General features: G+C 39.9%; 1 protein-coding gene across 1 annotated transcript in view; it reads right to left on the reverse strand.

Moving 5' to 3' along the window:
• Nucleotides 1–315: 315 nt before the first annotated feature.
• The window catches only part of EPDR1 (ependymin related 1), a 32,149-nt gene continuing 10,745 nt past the window's right edge, over nucleotides 316–21,719 (reverse strand). Inside the window, exons 2-3 of the mRNA XM_075706204.1 lie at nucleotides 3,407–3,615; nucleotides 316–506 (exon numbers count right to left, since the gene is read on the reverse strand). Of these exons, the coding sequence (XP_075562319.1) occupies nucleotides 316–506; nucleotides 3,407–3,615 (400 nt within the window). The remainder of the gene's footprint in view (nucleotides 507–3,406; nucleotides 3,616–21,719) is intronic.

Raw genomic sequence — 21,719 nt, forward strand, 5'->3', positions numbered from 1 at the left:
TGAAAAAATAAATAATGAAACCTTTGCAAAAGGAAAATCAGCCACAGCTTAAATAAATAGTATCTATAAATACTATCTTAGTGGTAATTACATAATACTGCAAGTGCATCACTGAACAGATTAATGTGATGAAAGAGATCTTTTGTGTTACATATTTTACTCAGTCAAATGTTTATGTTCTCTTTCAAGTGAAAACTTACAATTCCCAAAAGAGCAACAACAAGCTTGAAAAATCAGGTTAGACGTCAGCAGCTGACTATTAATAACCATCCTCTTGGCTAATACTTGTTTGCCCAGGGCAGCCAGCGTCCATAATCAGCATTCATCTTTCATCCTCCTTGGCTGGGCTGTCTGGCAGGTGCTGGGTGGGGTAAACACCGAGGGGTCGGCAATGCCCAGCTGTAGATCAAAAAAGCGAGTGGAGGTTGTCACACTGTAGTTCTTCGTGTAGGTTTCCTGTACTGGGTAACAGTCCTTGACTGTGTAAACGCCAACCCAGGATTCCACTGTAACCAAGCAGAAATGCGACTACTTTAGACAACAAGCATGAATGATGAATGTGTCACGATGACGTCCGTCCAAAAAATGGCCATTCCTCAAGCAAAGCCTATAGGCTGGAACTGCCCATAGTTCTGTCCATATGCATGGCAACACCAAGAAAGGCCACAAAACTGGTATAGTTTGGACACCACAATGATCTTAAACCTGAACATGTTGGTGTCAAGCACTTTTCAAATCATGATACCATCATGGCATTGGCATGACACCTTTCAAGTATACCTCTACTGAAGGACTGTCACTTCTGCTTAGTCCCAAATTTAGTTGTGTTCTGCACAAGTCTGATTTCTCTCATCTCTCATGCCACTTTCATGTCAGCACTTAATTCACCAGTAAAGCAATGAAATGCTCTGTTTTCCCAGAAGGCAAATTTTGGTGCCATCAGCTTGGGTAGCACAGGGACATTACACCTTACACTCTGTTTTTGACAAGTTGGAAGGTGTGATTACTGAAAATCTGTGGTCCATTTCACAATGTTGGCCCTGAACACAGCCTTTGACACTCCAGAACACAGTTCCCCCAACTATGTGGGACATCCGATTCCTTCCTGTGCACAGGAATTTCTGCACTCACCTATCCAAGGAAACACTTGTCCTCTGCTGTGCTGGGACTCCTCTGCACCAGAACTGACAGCCGTAGCATCTTGCTTCCACAGCTTTTGGTCCTTTATAATCTTAACTGTCATTCTTACACTGATGATACTCACCACATCTTTAATCCAAATAAACATGACCTTGCTTCATCTTTTTCCATCTTACTGTCTCTAGCACAGAGGGTTTGTCTTGTTTGGAAAGGAACATTCCCAAATATAACTCCAGTGCCTCCACCTCTTTCTTTTAAATCATTCTTTCTGTTTACCACCATGAATTCATATGATCATTATCATGTTCATTTTTTTAATTCCTGTTCTTCTCAAACATTTCTACCAGTTCACTAATTATTTCAAGACTACACTCAATGCTAATCTCCTCCATGTATGTCATGTAGCAAGTCTGTCCCTTTTTTTAACTTCAGTTTAATTCCATGATGTGCTTATCTCAGAGATGTTCTCTCACTCTCTTCTCCCCTCATCTCTGCCATCACCTCTACTTTCACCACTAACCTATTTCTGCAGTCAGTACCATCGAGCTGGTTTCCTTTGAACACCCTTCACTTTTAAATCTTTTATTTATCCCATGCATCTCTTCTGTGATCTTTCTTTACCCTTTCCATCATACACCACTTTATCCAGTTGGTTCATGTATTTCATCTCTCTTGATAGCAGAAACTTATGAGGTTAAAATAGGAAATTACCTACTGTGATCAGAAATCAGTTCCTCTCAGTGATACCTATATGAATTTTTTCCAGTCCCAATGAAGCTTATTTTCTCTCACTCAGCAGCTATCAAACATACTTCCTTTCTGTCCTTCCAATACTGTGTGATACACTGCAACACTATCACATTATTGGAGACAGATAAGCTGTGACATGAAACACACATACACAGTATCTAAAAAAAGCATGGCAAGCTGAGCAATATTTGAACATACATCTCCAGGGCATCCTAATATACCAAAAGCATTCTGACCTCAATGAGTTTGGTTTTGAGTGTCCAGAAATGGAGGATTCTTTTCCTCAACAAGTCTTTGATTAATTCTTCTATCAGAATTTTGAATAAAAAAATAAGGTAAAATATAATGCTACCAAGGTAACCTGTATCTCTGCTGAAACTTTCATAATTTTAACATAAATATAATTTCTAGAATCAAAGCCAATGTGAGCTGAAAGGTGGATGGGTAGACAACTTTAAGATATTATTTTTCTGAATGGTCATACAGAAAAGCACTGGAGGTACAAAATACTGCAGGATAAAAATCACACATCATTAACTGAAGGTATCTGGCTATTAAGTTCCATAAAAGTTCCAAAAATACTGCATCTGAAAAATAAAATTCTTGGAATGAGTGATAATTTGCCTCTTGTAGAATACCAGAGGATATATCGACCTAGTTACAGAGGTCTAATGATCTTATCCTTCATTTTCTACTTCATTCTTTCTACTTTTATTCAAGAAAGAAATATTTTCCCCTGGCTAAATGCTCGGGTTCATAACCAGTCTATATTAGGTGTCTATAACCATAAGTATTGCATTAGCTGAATAATGCCATAAATTTCATGGGGGTTTTAAAATTATTTTTATAGTTGTCCAGGTTATCAGTAAACCATAGATGAAATTGAAGCCAACGTGCTGATAAATTGCTATGCATCCAAAACCCAACATACTGTACCTTGGAAAATTCAGCCTACTTTCTTTTATGAGGCAGGTGTTCAGCTGCCAAATGCAGAACTAAGCCTCGAGAGCAGACGTTTCTTACTAGCGTAGTGGATAACAAAACTTAAGTGCATATTAATAATGTCTGTTGCTGCAGAACCATGTATTGGATGTATTCTATGGTAACATTCGATACTAGTGTGCAGACACACACTGACACCTGCTTTGTTTCTGTTATGCACACTCTAGTTTGAGTGTGCCCTTAATTATATTGCCAATTCTTCTCTAGATAAATTTTGGATACAGGCTGCTGGATTCAGATGCAAAATGATGCTGTTCCATGCCAAAACTGTATGATATGAACTAAAATACAATCAAGTCCCTTGGACATATTTGATCTGCTGAGATATGAAACATTTTCTTGATAAAATGCATTGATAATAAAATGATATGCTGTGCACAGGGTATATTTGTTATTTCCTCCAGCAAACTTTATAGAAATATGGAAAGCTGAGGTGAAACATGAATAATTTTATTTTTCCCTGTGTAGCAGAGACAATGATTATTATTAAGATGAAACAAAAGCATACACATACATTTCCTGGCTGGTTTTCTGTCAGACCATTCCTGTACCATAATTTCATCTCCAGGTCCCCCGATGTAATACTGATCTTCATAGGTTGAATTGGCAGGAATATCATATGGATCCCATGGCTCTGTCAGAGCAATCTTCGAGCAAAGCTTTGTAACTTGTTCAATCTGAAACATCACTGCATCTTTGTAGAGCAATATATACTCAAAGAATCTGAAACATTAAAAAAAGCAGTTAATATACATAGTTTTTTTGCTATACTAAGCAAGGAGCATTGCTGATAAGTAAGCTTGCCTTTGACTTCTCAGTATAAGACCATTTTTCACTTGCATTAAACTTTGCCAAACTTTGAGAAAGTCTAACCAGTCAGGCTGAAATTTCCCATGCTGAAAGTTTGTCTCAGCTGACTCTTTCCAAAATAAATAAATCGGGCTGAACTGGTTCAGCCATTTCTGAGAACAACAGAACAACTTTTCTGAGAACAACTGAGAGAAAAGCATGTTATTATTTCTAGTTTTGTTTTGGTTTTTAATAACTGTTTCATTAAAAAGCTCTAGTGCCTCCATGTTTTGGAGACAGGACTTGAAATTTGGCAGGGGAAAGGTTTTTATTAAAAGATGCCCAGATTTGGCTAAGTTATAAGCCTTTGAAAAAATCTGCTTGCATAGGCTGTATAGATTCATTTCCCCATGAATGTGGGGAATTCCTTTCTCTGTGCTGGTTAGATGTGGTATCTGCCATCCTCACAGACGCTCCTCCACGGCTACCTGTATGGCTTAGCAGGCCAGGCCAGTGAAGGGGGAAGTACGTGGTCCCAAGTGCAGAACTGAGAGGCTCTCCCTCCTCATGGCAAAGTTTCTCTCTGGAAGCCACCAGACTCAAGAAGTAGTGAAAGGAGAAAGCAGAGGAGCAAAACAGCAAGGCAGAGATAAGGAGAGGTGTGGAAATCAATGAGCTTGAGAGGCCAGAAGGTGAGGTCAGGAAGATGGATCATTAATAAGGATTTAAAAGCAGTCTGCTATAGAGTACGAAGTAACCAAGCCCTGCTCTAAGGAGAGATGATAAATCTTTTCATGGACATTTTCACCTAGTTACTAGTTATAGCAGTTGGGTCTACCATGAACACTGTGACTTTGCTTCCATACCTATAAAAAGGAGGTGGCACTATCCTTACCTTATAACTGGGGGCAGAAACAGAGAGAAACTGAAATCAAAATTATCGGAAGTATCAGCTGATTTTGAATACGCAACCAGAAACATCAGAAGTCTAACTTCTCCAGGGTACTTAGTATTACCAATCAGATGATGAGCTGTTCAAAGCACAACTCAAAGCATCCTCATGCGTGCTCTGCACCTTTTGCAAAGGAGAGCCAGAAGTCACTCTCTAAACCCACCAAAACTGTGCAGTCATTATTAGAGGCTTCCTGTGAATATCTCAGCTCAAGTATTTGGCTACAGTCTACTGCTATGCAGTGACTCTAGAGAAAAGGAAGGTATAGGGATCGTATTAATTCCCTCGAACAGCTTAATCTTGTCTATCTGTAATAGTGTCTCTTTGCATCTGTAATTCATTGCTTCATTCATGATGCTGCCTTCATTTCCTGAAAAAAAAAATGGCTTGGGTTTCCTTTGGACAGTGGTGTCTTAAGGCACAGGCCTTATGAGGAGCGGCTGAGGGAACTGGGGTTGTTTAGTCTGGAGAAGAGGAGGCTGAGGGGAGACCTTATCGCTCTCTACAACTACCTGAAAGGAGGTTGTAGTGAGGTGGGTGTTGGTCTCTTCTCCCAAGTAGTTAGTGATAGGACGAGAGGAAATGGGCTCAAGCTGCACCAGGGGAGGTTTAGGTTGGAAATTAGGAAAAATTTCTTTATGGAAAGGGTGGTCAAGAATTGGAACAGGCTGCCCAGAGATGTGGTGGAGTCACCATCCCTGGAAGTGTTCAAAAAACGGGTAGATATGGCACTTGGGGACATGATTTAGTCTAGTCTACCCTTGACTGGCTTGGAGTAGACTTGGTAGTGTAGGTTAATGGTTGGGCTGGATGATCGTAAAGGTCTTTTCCAACCTAAACGATTCTATGATTCTATGATTCTATGATTCTATGGTTCTTCCACTTCACAAACCTGATGCTAGTCCCTAACAGTATTCATCCTGTGCCGTCAGCAAGACAGGAAGCTGGTGGAAAACAGTGCATAATGTAATGTAATTGAAGAGATGATGCACAAAAGCAAGAGGGAACTTTCTCTGTGGTATTTCCCAACTCCTGCATGTTTCTCTTTGCAGCTTTCACATTCTTTTGCAGAAGATGTAAAGTTTACATAAAATTGGGCTGACAACAAAACAATTTACAGTTTTAATTATTGCATCAGACAGGAATCATTTCACCCACCACTGACACAGAGGCATTTAAAGGTTGCACTATGAGAAATGTCTAAGCATGGTTAAAATCATCTGAGCAACATTCCCATCACTTCTTGAAAGCATCATTTATCCAGCATGTGTGGAAACATAGGCAGGCTAAATGGCATTAGCCAAACTGAACAGTGACAAAGAATGTAAAAGGGGACAAGGAGGCTGACACGAGGCAAGCTGGGGCATACCTCTCACGCAGGACCTTGCACAACATGGCAGGTAGCTTGTCCCGCTTTCCATGAGGGAGTCAGTCACCAGGAACTTCCCACACATTAACAAGACTCACACAGAGAGGCTGAGAAGCTGCAAGACTATATATTAGCTTCCCTGTGGTAAACTGTTCTCCTGCCCGTACCTTAAAATATTCCTGCTTCTGCGATGACTCCTACCAACCTAAACTCACCTGCCATTTTCTTAGTCAAAGGCAATGTCTCCACAGTCGTGATATGCTACTGAAGAATTCAATATATATAAACTGGTTCCTTACGTAAACCCAAGCCTGTGACCATGTAAGGACATATGTAACTTTTATATCACGTTCAGTCCAGAGAACATACTCACAAGAACACTAAAATACACTTATTCACGTGTTTGTAACCAGGCTCTAATGACTCAACTACTGTTCAGCTGGCTGTCCAGCAGCTCCCATAAAAGTGGGATGGGGGATGCCTTACAGATGAGTCTATCAATGTGTTTGAGATATTTGAGTGATAATACAGTAATTTTGTGAAAGAACAAAAAAGCAATATATTAGCAAAGCATTACAAGCTACTGGGAATAAAATTTGAACAATTACATTTCTTTTTTGTTTGAAATCCTTACATAAAACTTTTTTCATGCAGAAATTTTATTTGCATTTTTAACAATAGTTTTTTCATATTTTCTTTTTCCTTACCCTTTCCTTTATAAATTATTTCATGGAATAAATATCTTTTGTTCTAAATTTTGTAACCTGTGAATTGATATCATTGCATGAGGGACATGTTCCACCTTTACTGAAGTGAAACAGTAGTTCAAACTTCAATCTGACAAATGCATGTATTTAACTTCCACCACATAGATAGCCACTGTGACTTCAAGATGTCCTGAATACTTGCAGAAGGAGGGCCACAACCCCAAAAAAACTACTTTCTTGACTTTGCCAGCTTTCATGCAGACAGCAAGATGTGCATTATGAAACAACAATGAAAATCAGAATTAGAAAAATCCAAACAAAAACTCATCACCAAGTGTCTCTCTAGGACCCATTCTGCAGAGCATGAGGCCCCACCACCTACATTTTTGGTTCTGGGAGAGGCAGAGCAAACATATGCGGAACAGACACCAGTCGTATGATTTGATGCACTGCTGGGATGAACTCAACAGCTACGGTGGCACGCACACAAGATGAGAACTGCAGAGAGCATGGCTCTACTCACTGTGCATGGTTGCCCTGGGTAAGCAGTGAACATGATTTACACCATCATTATTCAACCTGGATGTACCTCACATCCAAGTTTTAAAGAGAATTGCTCCTGTGTGTGTCCTGGAAATAGCAAGCACAGAAACCTAAGAGTACACAGGATCTGAGTTTAACTGCATATGAAAGGTGAATGGTTAAGTTGTTGTTTTACAAAGAGAACTATTTATGAGCCAAAATTAATAACAAAATGTGCATGAATATAAAAATGACAATCTAGCATATTTTAAAGCAAAATATTTTAAATTTTTATTTTTATTTTTTTTTTTTTTACCAGCCAAGTCCAAAGTATACTGCCTCTATTTGTTTTAGGTGCCTGAGATTTCATTGGCTGCTTGAGGGGAAGCACAGAGTCCTGAAAATAGGTCTTGGCAAAGAAACAGAAGAGGAAATGATTTTTAATTTGTTTGTTTTTTCAGAAAAAGTAACATATTTGCAGCCTGTGCCCACCTCTAATATTATTTTTATAATAATTTCATTCCTTAAACTGTAACTTTAAGAAAGCCCCAACCTGTTCACTGGGCACCTTCAAACAGATTTGGAGAAGTTACTTACAAGTTACCCTATTTGCTTGACTGAGATTATTTCCCTTCCTTTCCTATCCTAGTACTCCATCCTACCTTGTCCTATGCCTCACACCCTTTGTACACTATGCCCTTAATGGGACTCTCTCATGGTCCTTAATACTCCCTTTGTCTGTGCCTGAAAATGGATACATTCCAGCATATAAAACACACACATGGTTTTTGCTCCTATGCTTTAAAGAATTTCTTAACACTGGACCATATCCTACGCAAATAATTCCATTGACTTTGCTGGAAGTAATCATGTCAGACAGGTGGGATACACGCTGAGTTCAGTACTCTCCTCTCCCAACCTAAGAAAGTATTTTTCTGAATAAGAGACCAACTGAATTCAATGCCAGGGCAGAATGCCATGCCCACACAATCACGAGGCAAAGTACTTGCATTGAGGACATACTGCAAGGAGTGGGTGTGCATCCAAATACCATCCTACCTCTGAGATTCCTCCTGAAATTTGGGAGATAGTCAGAGGTGGCTCCTAGGAGACAGCCCAGATAACAGAGACACACTCTTGGACCCTCATAAATGACTGAAACCAATAAACTTATCTAATGGCTTGTCTTTTGAATGGATTATTGTTCTGCATGTTATGAATGCAATTCAAAGCAATGAATTATTTTTTAATATTTGTCAGAAAAAAAAGTCATTAGACTCGAGACCATGCTACCAGCTCTGTTGCAGGTACTCAGTCTGCACTGAGTCCTGCTGAAAAGTGCTCTATGCTGAGGTCCTTCTCAGCTGTCAGTCCTGAAGTGTGCTAGCCTGCCCGTCACCTAACACACCTGCATGACTCCCAGGGTTTCCTTCTGCACTTCCGAAGGCTTCCTTGTGAGCATCAAACCTAGAAGGAAGGAGCTGCTTGCTGTCCAATTGCCTTCGTAGTGACTCAGAGGAGCAGAGGTGCTGGCAGTGGCATGCCAAGACCCGCGTGATGTATGCACATCAGACAAGGTCATTTGCTAGAGAGAAGCAAAATAATGGTTTGAGGCTGAGACTGGGTAAAAGAAATTCCTTGTGTGCTAAATCTGGCTCTGCATCATTTCACTCTGTGGCTTTGGACAAGTAACTTACAGTACCAGAGCCTTAAAATGCCTTTCTTGTTATTTATTTTTTGATTGCTGTAGCACTGAAGAGACACTAATCAGGGATCGAGTACCAGTTGTACAAAGCATTATATTAGCAAAAAACAAAAACACAATTCCTGCCCCAAAAAGCAATGGAACAATGGTTCTTGTAAACCAGACTTTCCTTTCCTGCAAAGACATATAGGGTTTTATGCATCCAGGGCTTTAACGTTTTGATTCAGTTTTCCCAGCTGCACCTATTGCATCCTTAAAACTCCCACTCGTGTTTACCAGGACTTACATTACCTAGTAATTGTTATAAAGCAATTGAAAAATGAAAGTGAAATTTTATGTATGATTTGTATCAGAAATACTGTATTACTCATCAGGGAACAGTATTTGATATTTAAGATACCAAGTTGAGGTCACCGCAATTATTCCAAAGCTAACTTTGCTTTCTCTTTTGAGATTAACTGAAAGCTTGAAGCATCTGTCTGTCTTTGTGGTATTACTTAATTCTTTGCAGGTTCTGTTTGTAAAAAGGCATTTTTACACTTCTAACTAGAATAAATTTCACTAAAAATATCCCAGACAAATTCTCTGTTCTAGTGTGCACGGACAGGTACATTCAAATATGTAATTCTTGAGTTATCTTGCATCCTTGTGATAACACACCCCACAGAATTTTCATATCACCACTATTTTTTACATATATCTTATTGAAGACAGATGTACTGGGAGAATGGGAACCTTTACTAGAAGGATGACTACAAAACCTCATCTTCTCAGCTCTTCAGATTAAGAACATATTCAAGGGAGCAAAGCTGCCGAGCAGACATGCAGACAGTTGATAAACACTCATCAGCTCAAGAACATTCATCTTCTTTTGGAAAGCTCTGGCGAGCTCATTTCAAAACTGAGAAGCATTCGTTTTTCAGTGTATTTCTGGGAACTCCTTTCCTCTTTCCCATGAAGTTTTCGGTAATTTCAGACTTGTGTTTTTCTTCTGGTGTATCAGACCTCAACAACAACAGTAATTTACCATATTTGATCTCACATGTTTGGCAGTGGTGCTGGACTATGGTATATTGTACAAATACAGTATTGTGCAAATACATGTGACAGCAAATGTAATCTGATATTGTGTAAAAGCAGTATTTTTTAGTCTGACTTCGATCACTCACAGATTGTAAAATCCTTTTTTTATTTTCAAGGCAACCAAGCCCACTGTATCAGGTATCTAATTAGCAAGGTATATGAGGAACTTTGACAGCACTACCAGTTTCTGGAGCAGAGAGAATTAGACAGTTCAAGTCCTGTTAATTATGAAGTTTGTGTAGAAAGAAAACCTTAAATATAGGAACTGAAAGCTGGAAAGTCATAGCTACACCGTCTAAAGGATAACATATTTTTGTGACTTTAATTATGAAACTCAATAAAAAAAATTATGCAATGCCTTATTATTTTAATTGTTTTTGCATAAATTAGATTAGCTACTTTGGCAAATACTAGGGGAAATTAAGTTCTTCAGCAAGAATGCTGTTTCCCTTGCTGTCCCTTTTTGTCTATTTGACACTCCATAGTAAGCAGTCTGATCCACCAAGTTGCACCCCTGAGAACAACGCATTCTAATTGAAGCTGAAATTCAGAAAAACAATGAAGCATTGTGTTTAAGGGAGTCATGTTTTGCAAGGGGCTAAAAGATGCACTGTCTTTAATAGAGAGCATCTGTGTGTTTCCCTAAGTAATGGTATATTCGTGAATTGGAGCCCTCAGTTGACAATGGCATAGCTCAAAAGGAAAGGAATGGAAGATGTAGCCAGAATACCATAACGCTTTCCAATGAATCAATGGAATCACCTCCTAGGGAATATGGTATATACCAGTAGAACCACATGATATCAAAATATACTTGAGGTCAGAGATTATTTTCCTGTTCCGGGTCTGTAAAAAAGCCTAGTACCATGAAGTCTTGCTGCCCTGAGTAGGTTAATAATAATAATAAACGTTACTGGAAAATCCCAGCAGGGCTTAGAGGAAGGCCAGGATTTGCCTATCAATATATATACTAAATACCTTAGGAAGGATAGAACAATAAGGAGGGAAATGACAGAGGTACGTTATCATCTATTTGTTACACTTCTCATCGTCTTTGTGTTATATACAGAAGGGAAGTAAATAACTCAATGGAAAGACTGGATGCTCAAAACTGAGATGTGGAAATGCTCTTCTGAGCGTGCAATTATGTTAAGACACTCTATGAGCTTGGAAAAATGTAAGAAAAAGGAAGCAGAAATTTAACATGTAAAGAGAGACAGAAAAATCACAGTTACAATTACTATCTCCAGAAAGAAAAAAACCAAACCAAAACAAACTAAAAGGCATACCTGTGTTCCTGTTTTTAATTTTACCTCTAATTGTCAGATTTATCTCGAGTTTTCACCCCTTTCTCTGAATCAGGCTCAGAGTCAGGATATTAAATTGGATCTTAGCTCTGCCCCAATATGATAATATCTGTTTTACATATCAGAAAGAGGTCCCTAATCACAAATAACTAAATTTAAACAATCTGCCTTTTCCAGGCACTTAGTTTGGAATAAAAGAATAATAAAAAGTAAACACCCATTTTTCAGCTAGGACTGCACACTGCAACTTCTTGCACATCTTGACTTGTGTATAAGCAAAGAAGGAACTTCAGATACCATGAACAGGGACTACATGAAATTCAGGAGAGCTATATTGCTCTTCACTGAGATTGTAAATCCCATCACGCATATATTTGGCCAGTTAGTTGCTTTTTAGTATGCATTCCAATATAAAAAGTAATCACGAAGAAGTCTGAGGAACAGATTGCCCTTCGCAACAGATGGGGAGTAGGTCCCTATTCTGATAGAGCAAACTTTTCTTTCATAGTGGAATATTCCCTGGAAAAAATTGTGAGGATATGCGCTTGTACCAGATTACTGCCCCAAGATGTAATGATTTCCACCTTCCATCTGCAATGATTTCCTTAAGAAGGATGATTCAGGTCTTTCAGATATCTGTCCAATGTAAAAAATAAAAAACACTAGGTCTATTTTCAAGGGAGTTTGGAAGTCAGGCCAGCTAAGATAATCAGACAACACAGTTTGAAAGCTAAGTACACTTTAACTTTCTAACATCTTTATCCAAAGATCTGAGTATAGCTTATTTTTAAATAAACTTTGTGAAAGATGGAGATTCATTTCACTGGAAATAAATGCAACCTGAAGTCATGGCACTGGATGTCATTCTCTCTCTCCCCACATCCAGTGTAAAAATAACTTCTTCCTTTCATCCAGAAGGCTTTGTGCAGGTCTTTTTCTTCTTTCTTCAGCAGCGATCAATCAAAAGTAATATTGCTTGCTGAGTGCATAAATTAGTGACTGGATTCAAATACAAAGAGTTGGTGAGTTAAAAGTCCAGGTGGACCTGACTGAAAGTGTGCAAAATAGAAGAATCATGGGAAAGGAGAGAATGTCTCTGTGAGAGAAAATGTATCATTAGGGAGAAAAGTTAATTGCTCCGTGGTTATAAAGCAAATGGCATTTTGAACACATATCCATTGAGATGTGGTACAGTACAGAGTAACGATTTAGAAAGGCAAGTTTACAGTTCTGGGTCAATTAGGGAGGTCATTTATTCTGTTCTGCTTAGCCCTGATGAGGTCAGAGTGGTAATGCTGTTCCTGATTTCGGATGCCACCCTTAAGGGAACAGCTAAACAGACTGGATATAGTCCAGAGAACAGCCAGAATGGTGTGATGTTTAAGAAACAGGACCTATGAAGAAACTGGGCATGTTTAATCTACAAGAGGAAGACTGAGGTAGGACACGATAAGCTGTCCAGTATATAAAAAGCTAAAAAAGAATACCAATTGTTCTCCATGTTACGTGAAGGTAGCACTGGAAGAAAACAGCATCACTTTCAGCAACAAGGGTTTAAGTGAGATCCTCTGTAAACATCTGTATGTGTAACTGCTGAAGATTTCCATGGAATAAGCTCCAGCTTTTACAAGAACTGGTAAGAAAACCAAGGGTCAGAGACATCCCAAATACAGCTTTGCTTCTCCGAGACGGAGGAACAGGTTATATGGCAGCTCAGAGACCTTCCCAGATTTACATGTAGGTGATTAGAGAATATCAATGGCTGCTCACCTCTTCTGGTAACAGACAAGCTTAATCAATTAGTCCTGACATTATCAGTTCTATGACTTGGATTCTTGACACTGCTACCTGCCCAAAGGTGCTGAAAAACTTTCGGGGATTGCTTTCTGAGACCTCTCAAAAGCAATGGTGGCAACTGTGCATCCTCTCTGAGGAGTCTCAGCAGAAGGCTGAGCCTCCATCTTATTTCACATGGGGAGCCTGGGGATTTGAGGAATGGTGCCATCTCCTGCACACTGATGATCTTCAGCTCTGTTCGCTTTTACGGTTAACCCTAATTACACCATCACACTGTTTTCAGTGCCTGAATGAGTTAAAGACAAACACTGTCTAAAATCAGGACTGGGGAGATAGGATTCAAATGATACATGCTCAGTATTCAAAGGGAATAAAAGGTCAAACTATCTGTTAAAGTTGCTCATCACAAAACTGGTTTTTTTTGGTCCTCTATTGAGTTATTGTGTTTTTTGTTATTACAACTGTCCAGTAACCCACAACTTCTCTGCCTTTTGTGGGAGACTTTCAGCAGTCACCACACATATAGGGGAATGTTGTGCCCATTTTTAAAAAGGGAAGAAAGGAAGTATCGACCTGTCAGCCTCACCTCTGTGCCTGGGAAGATGATGGAACAGATCCTCCTAGAAGCTATGCTCAAGCACATGGAAGACAGGGAGGTGATTCGAGACAGCCAGCACAGCTTCACCAAGGGCACGTCCTGCCTGACCAACCTAGTGGCTTTCTATGAAGGAGTGACTGCATCAATGGACAAGGGAAAAGCAATGGATGTCATCTACTTGGATTTCTGTAAAGCCTTTGACACAGTCCCCCACAACATCCTTCTCTCTAAATTGGGGAGATACAGATTTGATGGGTGGACTGTTCGGTGGATAAGGAATTGGCTGGATGGTCGCATCCAGAGGGTCATGGTCAATGGCTCAATGTCCAAATGGAGACCAGTGTCAAGCGGAGTCCCTCAGGGGTCCATACTGGGACCGGTGCTGTTTAACATCTTCATCAATGACATAGACAGTGGGATTGAGTGCACCCTCAGCAAGTTTGCAGACGACACCAAGATGAGTGGTGCAGTTGACATGCCAGAAGGATGAGATGTCATCCAAAGGGACCTGGACAAGCTGGAGAGGTGGGCCTGTGTGAACCTCATTAGGTTCAACAAGGACAAGGACAAGGTCCTGCACGTGGGATGGGGCAACCCCCGGTATCAGTACAGGTTGGGGGATGAAGGGATGGAAAGCAGCCCTGTGGAGAAGGACGTGGGGGTACTGGTGGGTGAAAAGCTGGACATGAGCCAACAATGTGCTCTTGCAGCCCAGAAAGCCAACCGAATCCTGGGCTGCATCAAAAGAAGCGTGGCCAGCAGGCTGAGGGAGGTGATTCTGCCCCTCAACTCTGCTCTGGTGAGACCCCACCTGGAGTACTGCGTCCAGCTCTGGGGCCCTCAGCACAAGAAGGACATGTTGGAGCGGGTCCAGAGGAGGGCCACAAAAATGATCCGAGGGCTGGAGCACCTCTCCTACGAGGCCAGGCTGAGAGAGTTGAGGTTGTTCAGCCTGGAGAAGAGCAGGTTGCGGGGAGACCTTAGTGCGGCCTTTCAGTACTTAAAGGGGGCCTATAGGAAGGATGGGGGCAATCTTTTTAGCAAGGTCTGTTGTGACAAGACAAGGAATAATGGATTTAAACTAAAGAAGAATAGATTTAGACTGGATATAAGGAAGAAATTTTTTACAATGAGGGTGGTGAAGCAGTGGAACAGGTTGCCCAGAGAGGTAGTGGAGGCCCCATCCCTAGAAACATTCAAGGTCAGGTTGGACGGGGCTCTGAGCAGCCTGATCCAGTTAAAGCTGTCCCTGCTCACTGCAGGGGGATTGGGCTAGGTGATCTCTAAAGGTCCCTTCCAACATAAAGCATTCTATGATTCTATGATTCTATACACTTCTTGTAGGAATCCTCCACAAGCAATATCCATGATGCATCACAAGAAACTGGCAGCCCTCAGTATGTTCTTAAAAATCAGCTGGACTACAAATACGTAAGTAATTAATAGTTGAATATGAACTTCAAAACCTTTCTCTTCAAAGTATTGAGTACTTGCTTTAGGGTACACATCAGTGTATTTGATGCAGAACCATTTCACAGATTGTCTGTCAGTCCATCACAGAAACAGCAGTTGCTGAAGACATGGCAATCAGATAAAGTAAGCATGGCAAAGAATACATTTCTATTTTTAAGAATGTTTATAGCCATCTTAATTGTATTAAAAACCTGACACATTTATTTTTCATTCAAGGACAGTTCTAAGAAGCAGTAGCAAGGAGGGCAAGACCTGTAAATAATATTGGTATAAATATACTGCACTGGCACAGCTGAAAGTTTTCCATTACTCAGGAAAAGGTCACTAGACCTATTGAACATGTTTAGACTACCCATGCTACTTAAAACATGACAAAAATAGCTTTACCATTTAGCATCTGACACAAATACAAACTGAAGTCTTTAGCAAACAGGTATGCCTGCCTAATTTTGGGGTGTTTTCCTGACACAGAGCCCAGTGGCATACATACACTGCCAGAGAGCCACAGTTTTCATTGAGCTTTTCTTAATTAATATGAACTCAGAACTTTTGTACATGCCAAAATTATGTTACTTTACCATTCCTATAACCATAATAAATATGAAAATAACTTTTGGTTTTAAGTACAAATTACTTTATAATTATTTAGAATTTACAGTGTCTCATATTTGCATACTGTAGTTTTTTGCTGTTTCTAATTGCATTATTTTATACATTTAATGGGCAAGATTTTCAAAATTGACCCGTGATTTTGAATAGCTTCCTCTTTTGGATGTTCAACACGAAGCTACTTGAAAAGGGCAAATTTTCAGAGGGGCAGTATTCAGTATTTTCTAAAATTCAGTGTGTCAGTGTAACCATTCAAAATTGAGGTGCCCAACATTACTAGACATTTTTTTTTCTATTCAAAGATTGCATAAGAAACTCTTGAATTCTCTCCCCAGAGAAGTGCATCAGCAGAAATCACTTTTCTGCCCATCAGATTTTCCCTCCCATCTCTCATGTTTCCCCTGGCTGTCAAGACACAATTGTTCTTTCCACATCGTAACAGCAGATCCTCATGTAACTGCCGCTGTTTACAATTTCCATCTACCAGCTATGTAATTAGAGATAAATCTGGCTGTATAACTCCTTCTCCAAAATTATACATTAACCTGACCCAAAGCCCTGTAAAAGCAGCCAGAAAAGTTTCACTGATTTTTACAGATGTTAGATCAGGTGTTTATTAGCTGTTCCATTCAGAAGATAAAAGAAGCTGAAAAATGTTTAAAACCTCACACAACTCTCAACTTCTCTCAAATGGGCAATCTGAGGAGATGCTGGAAGGCAAACTTAACATGTTTTATGCACTCTCAACTCCCCAAAATGTATTTCCACAAGTTTAAGCCGACCTTGAATATTCTGGATTTTGTCATATTTCTTGTTCTCTTCTTTATAGTGTTCAGGACTTTGGTTTTAGGCAAAGTAATTAATATCTTTATTTAACTACAACCACTTAAATTATTTGAAACATCTTTTTGTCATAAAAACCCTCTTTGGGGCCTTTTTTATGTAGTCATTTGCCACAGTTAACTTCACAAAAATCCTACAACTCCGAGAGTTTGGGAAGTCAGAAAAATTAATTCACATGGGAAATCTTCATAGCATTTTCACTCATCCATTTGTTTTCTGGTCTGCTGTGTCTCTTGGGGTGCTTGGTCTCCCAGGTTCTCTGCATTGCGTTAACCCTGTAGGTGGACTCATTCAGGGACCAGGAAAATGACTTCTGAGGGAGGGCGCTGGTAAGGAGCAAAAATCGTAGAGGAAACTCTCTGGCCAAGATGGTGATTTGGTTGCTGCTCACCTCGTCTTACAAAAAGCATCTGGGTGGAGGTATGTCCAAAGCCTCGAGCAAATCCTAAGAGGACACCTGTGTGATACATCACTTTTCTCACCCTGGAAATCCTCCCTGTCCTTAAAGCTTTACAGGGCAGCAAGCAAAGGCTATTTTATATCACTCTGACTATGACAATATGGTCGACCTCCACCAGCAAACTGTTAATTAACATGGCCATGCCTTGGGCAGGAGGGTCTCTGGCCAGAGATGCGCTGCTGCGCTTCTGCCGGTCCCCTTCCCGATGCTGTCCCCAGCGGCATGGGTCAGCCCTTCCCAGCAGAGCTAGCCACCCTCCATCAGGATCAGCATGCCTGCTGCTGAAGCAACCAGAGGAACAGCGGATGGAAAAGGCTTTCTGTGCTAGTGAAGAAGCCCCGTGTTGACACCACCTACCCCAGCCCTCTACACAGCAGGTGTATCTGAAAGGCATAGTAGCCGGAGGCTGCCATAATCAACTCTCACAAAGCTTAACTTCTACGTATGCTGCTTCAGTATAAACAGTTTGGGCTAATGATTTAAGCAGATTTTTGTCTTTATACTTGATGCTTTTTCATACACTATACTAATTTCCTAGCAAACATCATACGCATCTTGTAATGATACGATGTTCTTCCTCATTTCATAATATTTTAAGTGGCATTTGCAAAAATACAAAAATGATCTATGGATTATTACAGCCTGAAACTGCATTCAAATATTTTGGGGGGATTAATTATGAAGACCAGACTGATTATAAATGAGTGTATAGCAAGTGCAAACAGCAGATAATTCATTAGGCCAACATGAAGGAGAATACTGGATATTTAAAGATCACTTCCATGGTTAAAAAAAAAAAATCCAAAGGACATTGAACACATTGAACAATGTTTATAGTTACTATTGCTACAGTATATAAGCATCTCAGTTACAATGCATATCCTGCAGAGACATAACACAAGCTTTGTAAGTGATTTTTTCCATTCTTTCAGAGGAAGGAAATCCAGAGAACCAAACCGTGTTTCAGACATGTGCTGGACTTTCAAAACACAGTAAGAGAAGAGATCCCACTTGACCCACCATGGATCCCTTTACCAGGCTCCAACTAAACAGTTGTGGCACCTACATTTGGCTGTGCCTCAAACAGCAGCTCATGCCTCCATGCCAGCCTGTACATCACTTTGACCTGGCTTGACTATATTAGCAAAACCGATGTGACAGACTGCATACCCTGAACTATCTGAATTACACCCAATTCTGCCTCGACCTCTGATGGCCAACTGTTTTCTACTTCAGAAGACTAGATTACTTACATTAAGGATTTAGGAACTTAAAATAACCTGCCTACGACGTATGTATGTTGTGAGATCAACTACTCTTAAAGGCAATACAACAAACCAAAAATTAAGATAAATATGTCAATAAACAAAGAATACATATAAATGTATTGAGAATCAATATCTACATGCTTACATGTGGTTTTGGAGACAGGCAGCCCAGAAGATAGTTAAAAAGCCAGCAAATCTTTCATCTTCTGCTATGTTGAGGCAGTTAGATGGTCCCTTACATTTTCACTCTTCAATAACAAAGGGATAAACAAAATGCAAGGGGTGTCTCCACTCTGACATCTTATCTCCTTTTACTCTCCCTAATTCTTTTTACCTTCTACAAAAAAGTACAGCAGATGCCACACCTTCACACTTTATCAAAGACATTATCCAAATTTGTCCCTTTCGTTTTCTTCTGGGACAGGGAGGGTAACAAACTAGTCTGACTTTGCAAATCCATGCGTGGTTTTGTGCACAGGTATTTAAAATGACACAAGGAGGTGTCCCAGTCCCCAGATGCCACCACAGATAAGAAAAAAGAAATGTGTTTCTTCTACAGATGATGTAGGCCAACAAATCTGGATCTAATTAAAGTGATACATTAATTTGGGAACTAATTGTAGTAAGAATTCCTCGTCCTGTATGGAATTCTGCTTTCCAAATAATAAACATCCTCTGAGAATTACCATAACTACATAGCATGAATAAACTTTCCAGTGCTGGCTGCCTAAAAGTATGGCAGAATCATAAGTTTCCTGGCAAGAAAAGTATCTGAATATGATAAAACCACAGTTGCAAATGGTATTAGGAGATACTGAAAGAATGAAAAATTAGATCTTTCTTTGCTGCATTCACTGCATAGACTCTGTGCCCCATATGAATGTTTAAAAGCCTGTACCACTGCCATGCACAAAACTGCCCTTGGAAAACTTTGGGGAAAATCTGGCCATTCCCCCTCAGAAACGTTAATTTCTAAAACAACAGGTATCCATACAAACAGCAGGCTTCCATGCAGACAGACTACTTAAGGAGAAATTCCCAGGTGTTCAGGAGCTAAACACTATACAGGTCTCACACCAGCTTTCCCGTGTAGGGTTTCACCAAAATAAATGGCAAAAGCCAAGCACACCACATTTTTAGGATCCCTCTTATCTACTGAGCCATCTGATTTTCAGATGAAGCAGCAACCTCACCATGAATTTCCACAAAGAACTGACAGGAGGACAGCAGATAAGGCTTGCTAAGTGTGAAAGTACCAGAACTGACAGAGAAACAGACGGGCAACAACAGAGACTGAAACCTCGGTGGAATGTCTTGTAGATGGTTTGTCTTCATTGCTATCTTACACCATTTTTTTCTGTGCAACTGGTCCAAAGCTCAGAATAAGAACAGAGCAGAACAAAGGCAGAGGTTTTTGTTCTTTATCCTGCTGGTAAGTGGTACCATTCTGTGGAGGTGTTTTGGGGGCCTTTTTGTCTCACCCCATGAAAGCCTTAAGAAAAAGTAAGGTATCTCTTAAGAAAAAAAAAAAAAAAACCTATTAGAAAACAGTTTGTTCCCAATAGACAACCTGGGATATTACAAAACTTTTCCTGCTTTACTGCTAACTCCAGTAAAACAGTTCAAAGTGTGTTTGGAACATAAACTCAAAAATATGAAATAATATTTGGCAATAGCTATAAAGGAGCTGATTCTGAAGAGCACGTTACTGCACAAGAAGTCAATCAACAAGAGTCAGTGAAGCCATTTTTGGAATTACTTACTTGTGAACTATTCAACTGACCAAAAGGTAAATATGCAGAGCGTTATTACAATGTTATTTTTTAAACGGAGTAAAGAAACAAAGTTCATCATAAGTAACCTTAATATGGGATGTTGCAATACATGTGGTAATTTTGGTCTTCTGCATTGTTTTGCTATCAGTCACAGTATCACATTTCATTATGAACTGTCCTCAGGATAAAAAATAAATGTAGAAAATAAGATATCCAGTAAGTATGCAATATTACCTTCCATTTAAGAAGGGCAGATGAGTTTCATGAACTTAAGGATAAGATCACTCAACCTTCTGTTGTTTTATATGCAAAAGAAATAAGCTATAGACATGCAGCGTGGCATCCACACATATTACTGGTGATTTTTCTACTACTCTTCCAATACTGCAGTGTATACCACTTACCCTCATCCACAGGGGTGATTGATTGATTGATTGGCGTAATTTCCAACCTATGCATCCAGTCCCTTCTTCTCCTCCGGCATGGACACAAGGGCAGCAACACAGGGGGATCCAAGAGCCAGACAATTATTAAAGCAACAAGGAGCTATTCAGTGGGGAAAGGCAGAAGCCTGGATGGAAGTTCCCTCTGGGCTGGATCTGGCCCACAGAATATAGTCTGTTGATGCCAGAATGAAAGGGTAAATTTTGTAAGGAATGAAAGGGGTAAAATAGGCTTCCATGGAATGAATAGCTAAGTAGCTCCTGAGACATATGAAATCTTAGTAGCCAAAGACTGAAAAATTCTACTATCGTATGAGCACTGTACAAGAAGAAAGTACAAGAAGAAAATTCATGTTCTGATGCCAGAAATCAGAAAACAAAATCCGAAAACCCCAAAATATGGTCATTGCTAAGTTATGGGAACAGCCCTACGGACTGTAGGAATGTTGCTAATAAAATTCTCAGAGCAAAAGCAAGAATTGCAAAACTTACTCTTACCTTACTCACTTTCTATGGTACAAGGGAAGCACCTTTTAATAATCAAGTGGGACATAAAGCCAAATGTGTGCATGTAACCTTCAAAAGAATGATTAAACTGATTCTCATATAAATGTTTTTCTATATTTATAAAAGGTTAAAAAAAAAAAAAAAGTACAAGTTCAGACGAAAACAAGTGATTCTTTCTTTCTTACTACCACCTGTCATAAATCAGGTTTTGGACAAGGACAGTTATGCTGCTGTTGGAAACCCCTCATTTACTCCTGGGTATGAAAGTATAGAAGGTACCAACTTTGGAAATTAATACACTGCTGAAAAGAAGGACTGTCACACATGTTGAGCCTTCTGTACTTTCATGCATGGGAACAAACTCTTTGCCGAAAATCCTGTCCTTGACCTGTGGCTCTTGGGTATCAGAGAGTGACCATGATATAGGCAAAAAGCCATCCTCCAGAGCCTCGGGAGGACACACAGTTCCCATGTGGAATCTAAGATCTCTTGTCAACACACAAGCATCTCCCCCAAGGCCATAAAAGTGAGGCAGTAAACAAAAAGAGCTGAAAGAAACAGGTCTACTTGGCAGAGATGAGGAGTAGTTTCACTGGCCAGTGGTACCTTCAGGTTATGCA

This window comes from Pelecanus crispus, chromosome 2 (genome assembly GCF_030463565.1).
Source record: "Pelecanus crispus isolate bPelCri1 chromosome 2, bPelCri1.pri, whole genome shotgun sequence".
Taxonomy (NCBI): Eukaryota; Metazoa; Chordata; class Aves; order Pelecaniformes; family Pelecanidae; genus Pelecanus; species Pelecanus crispus.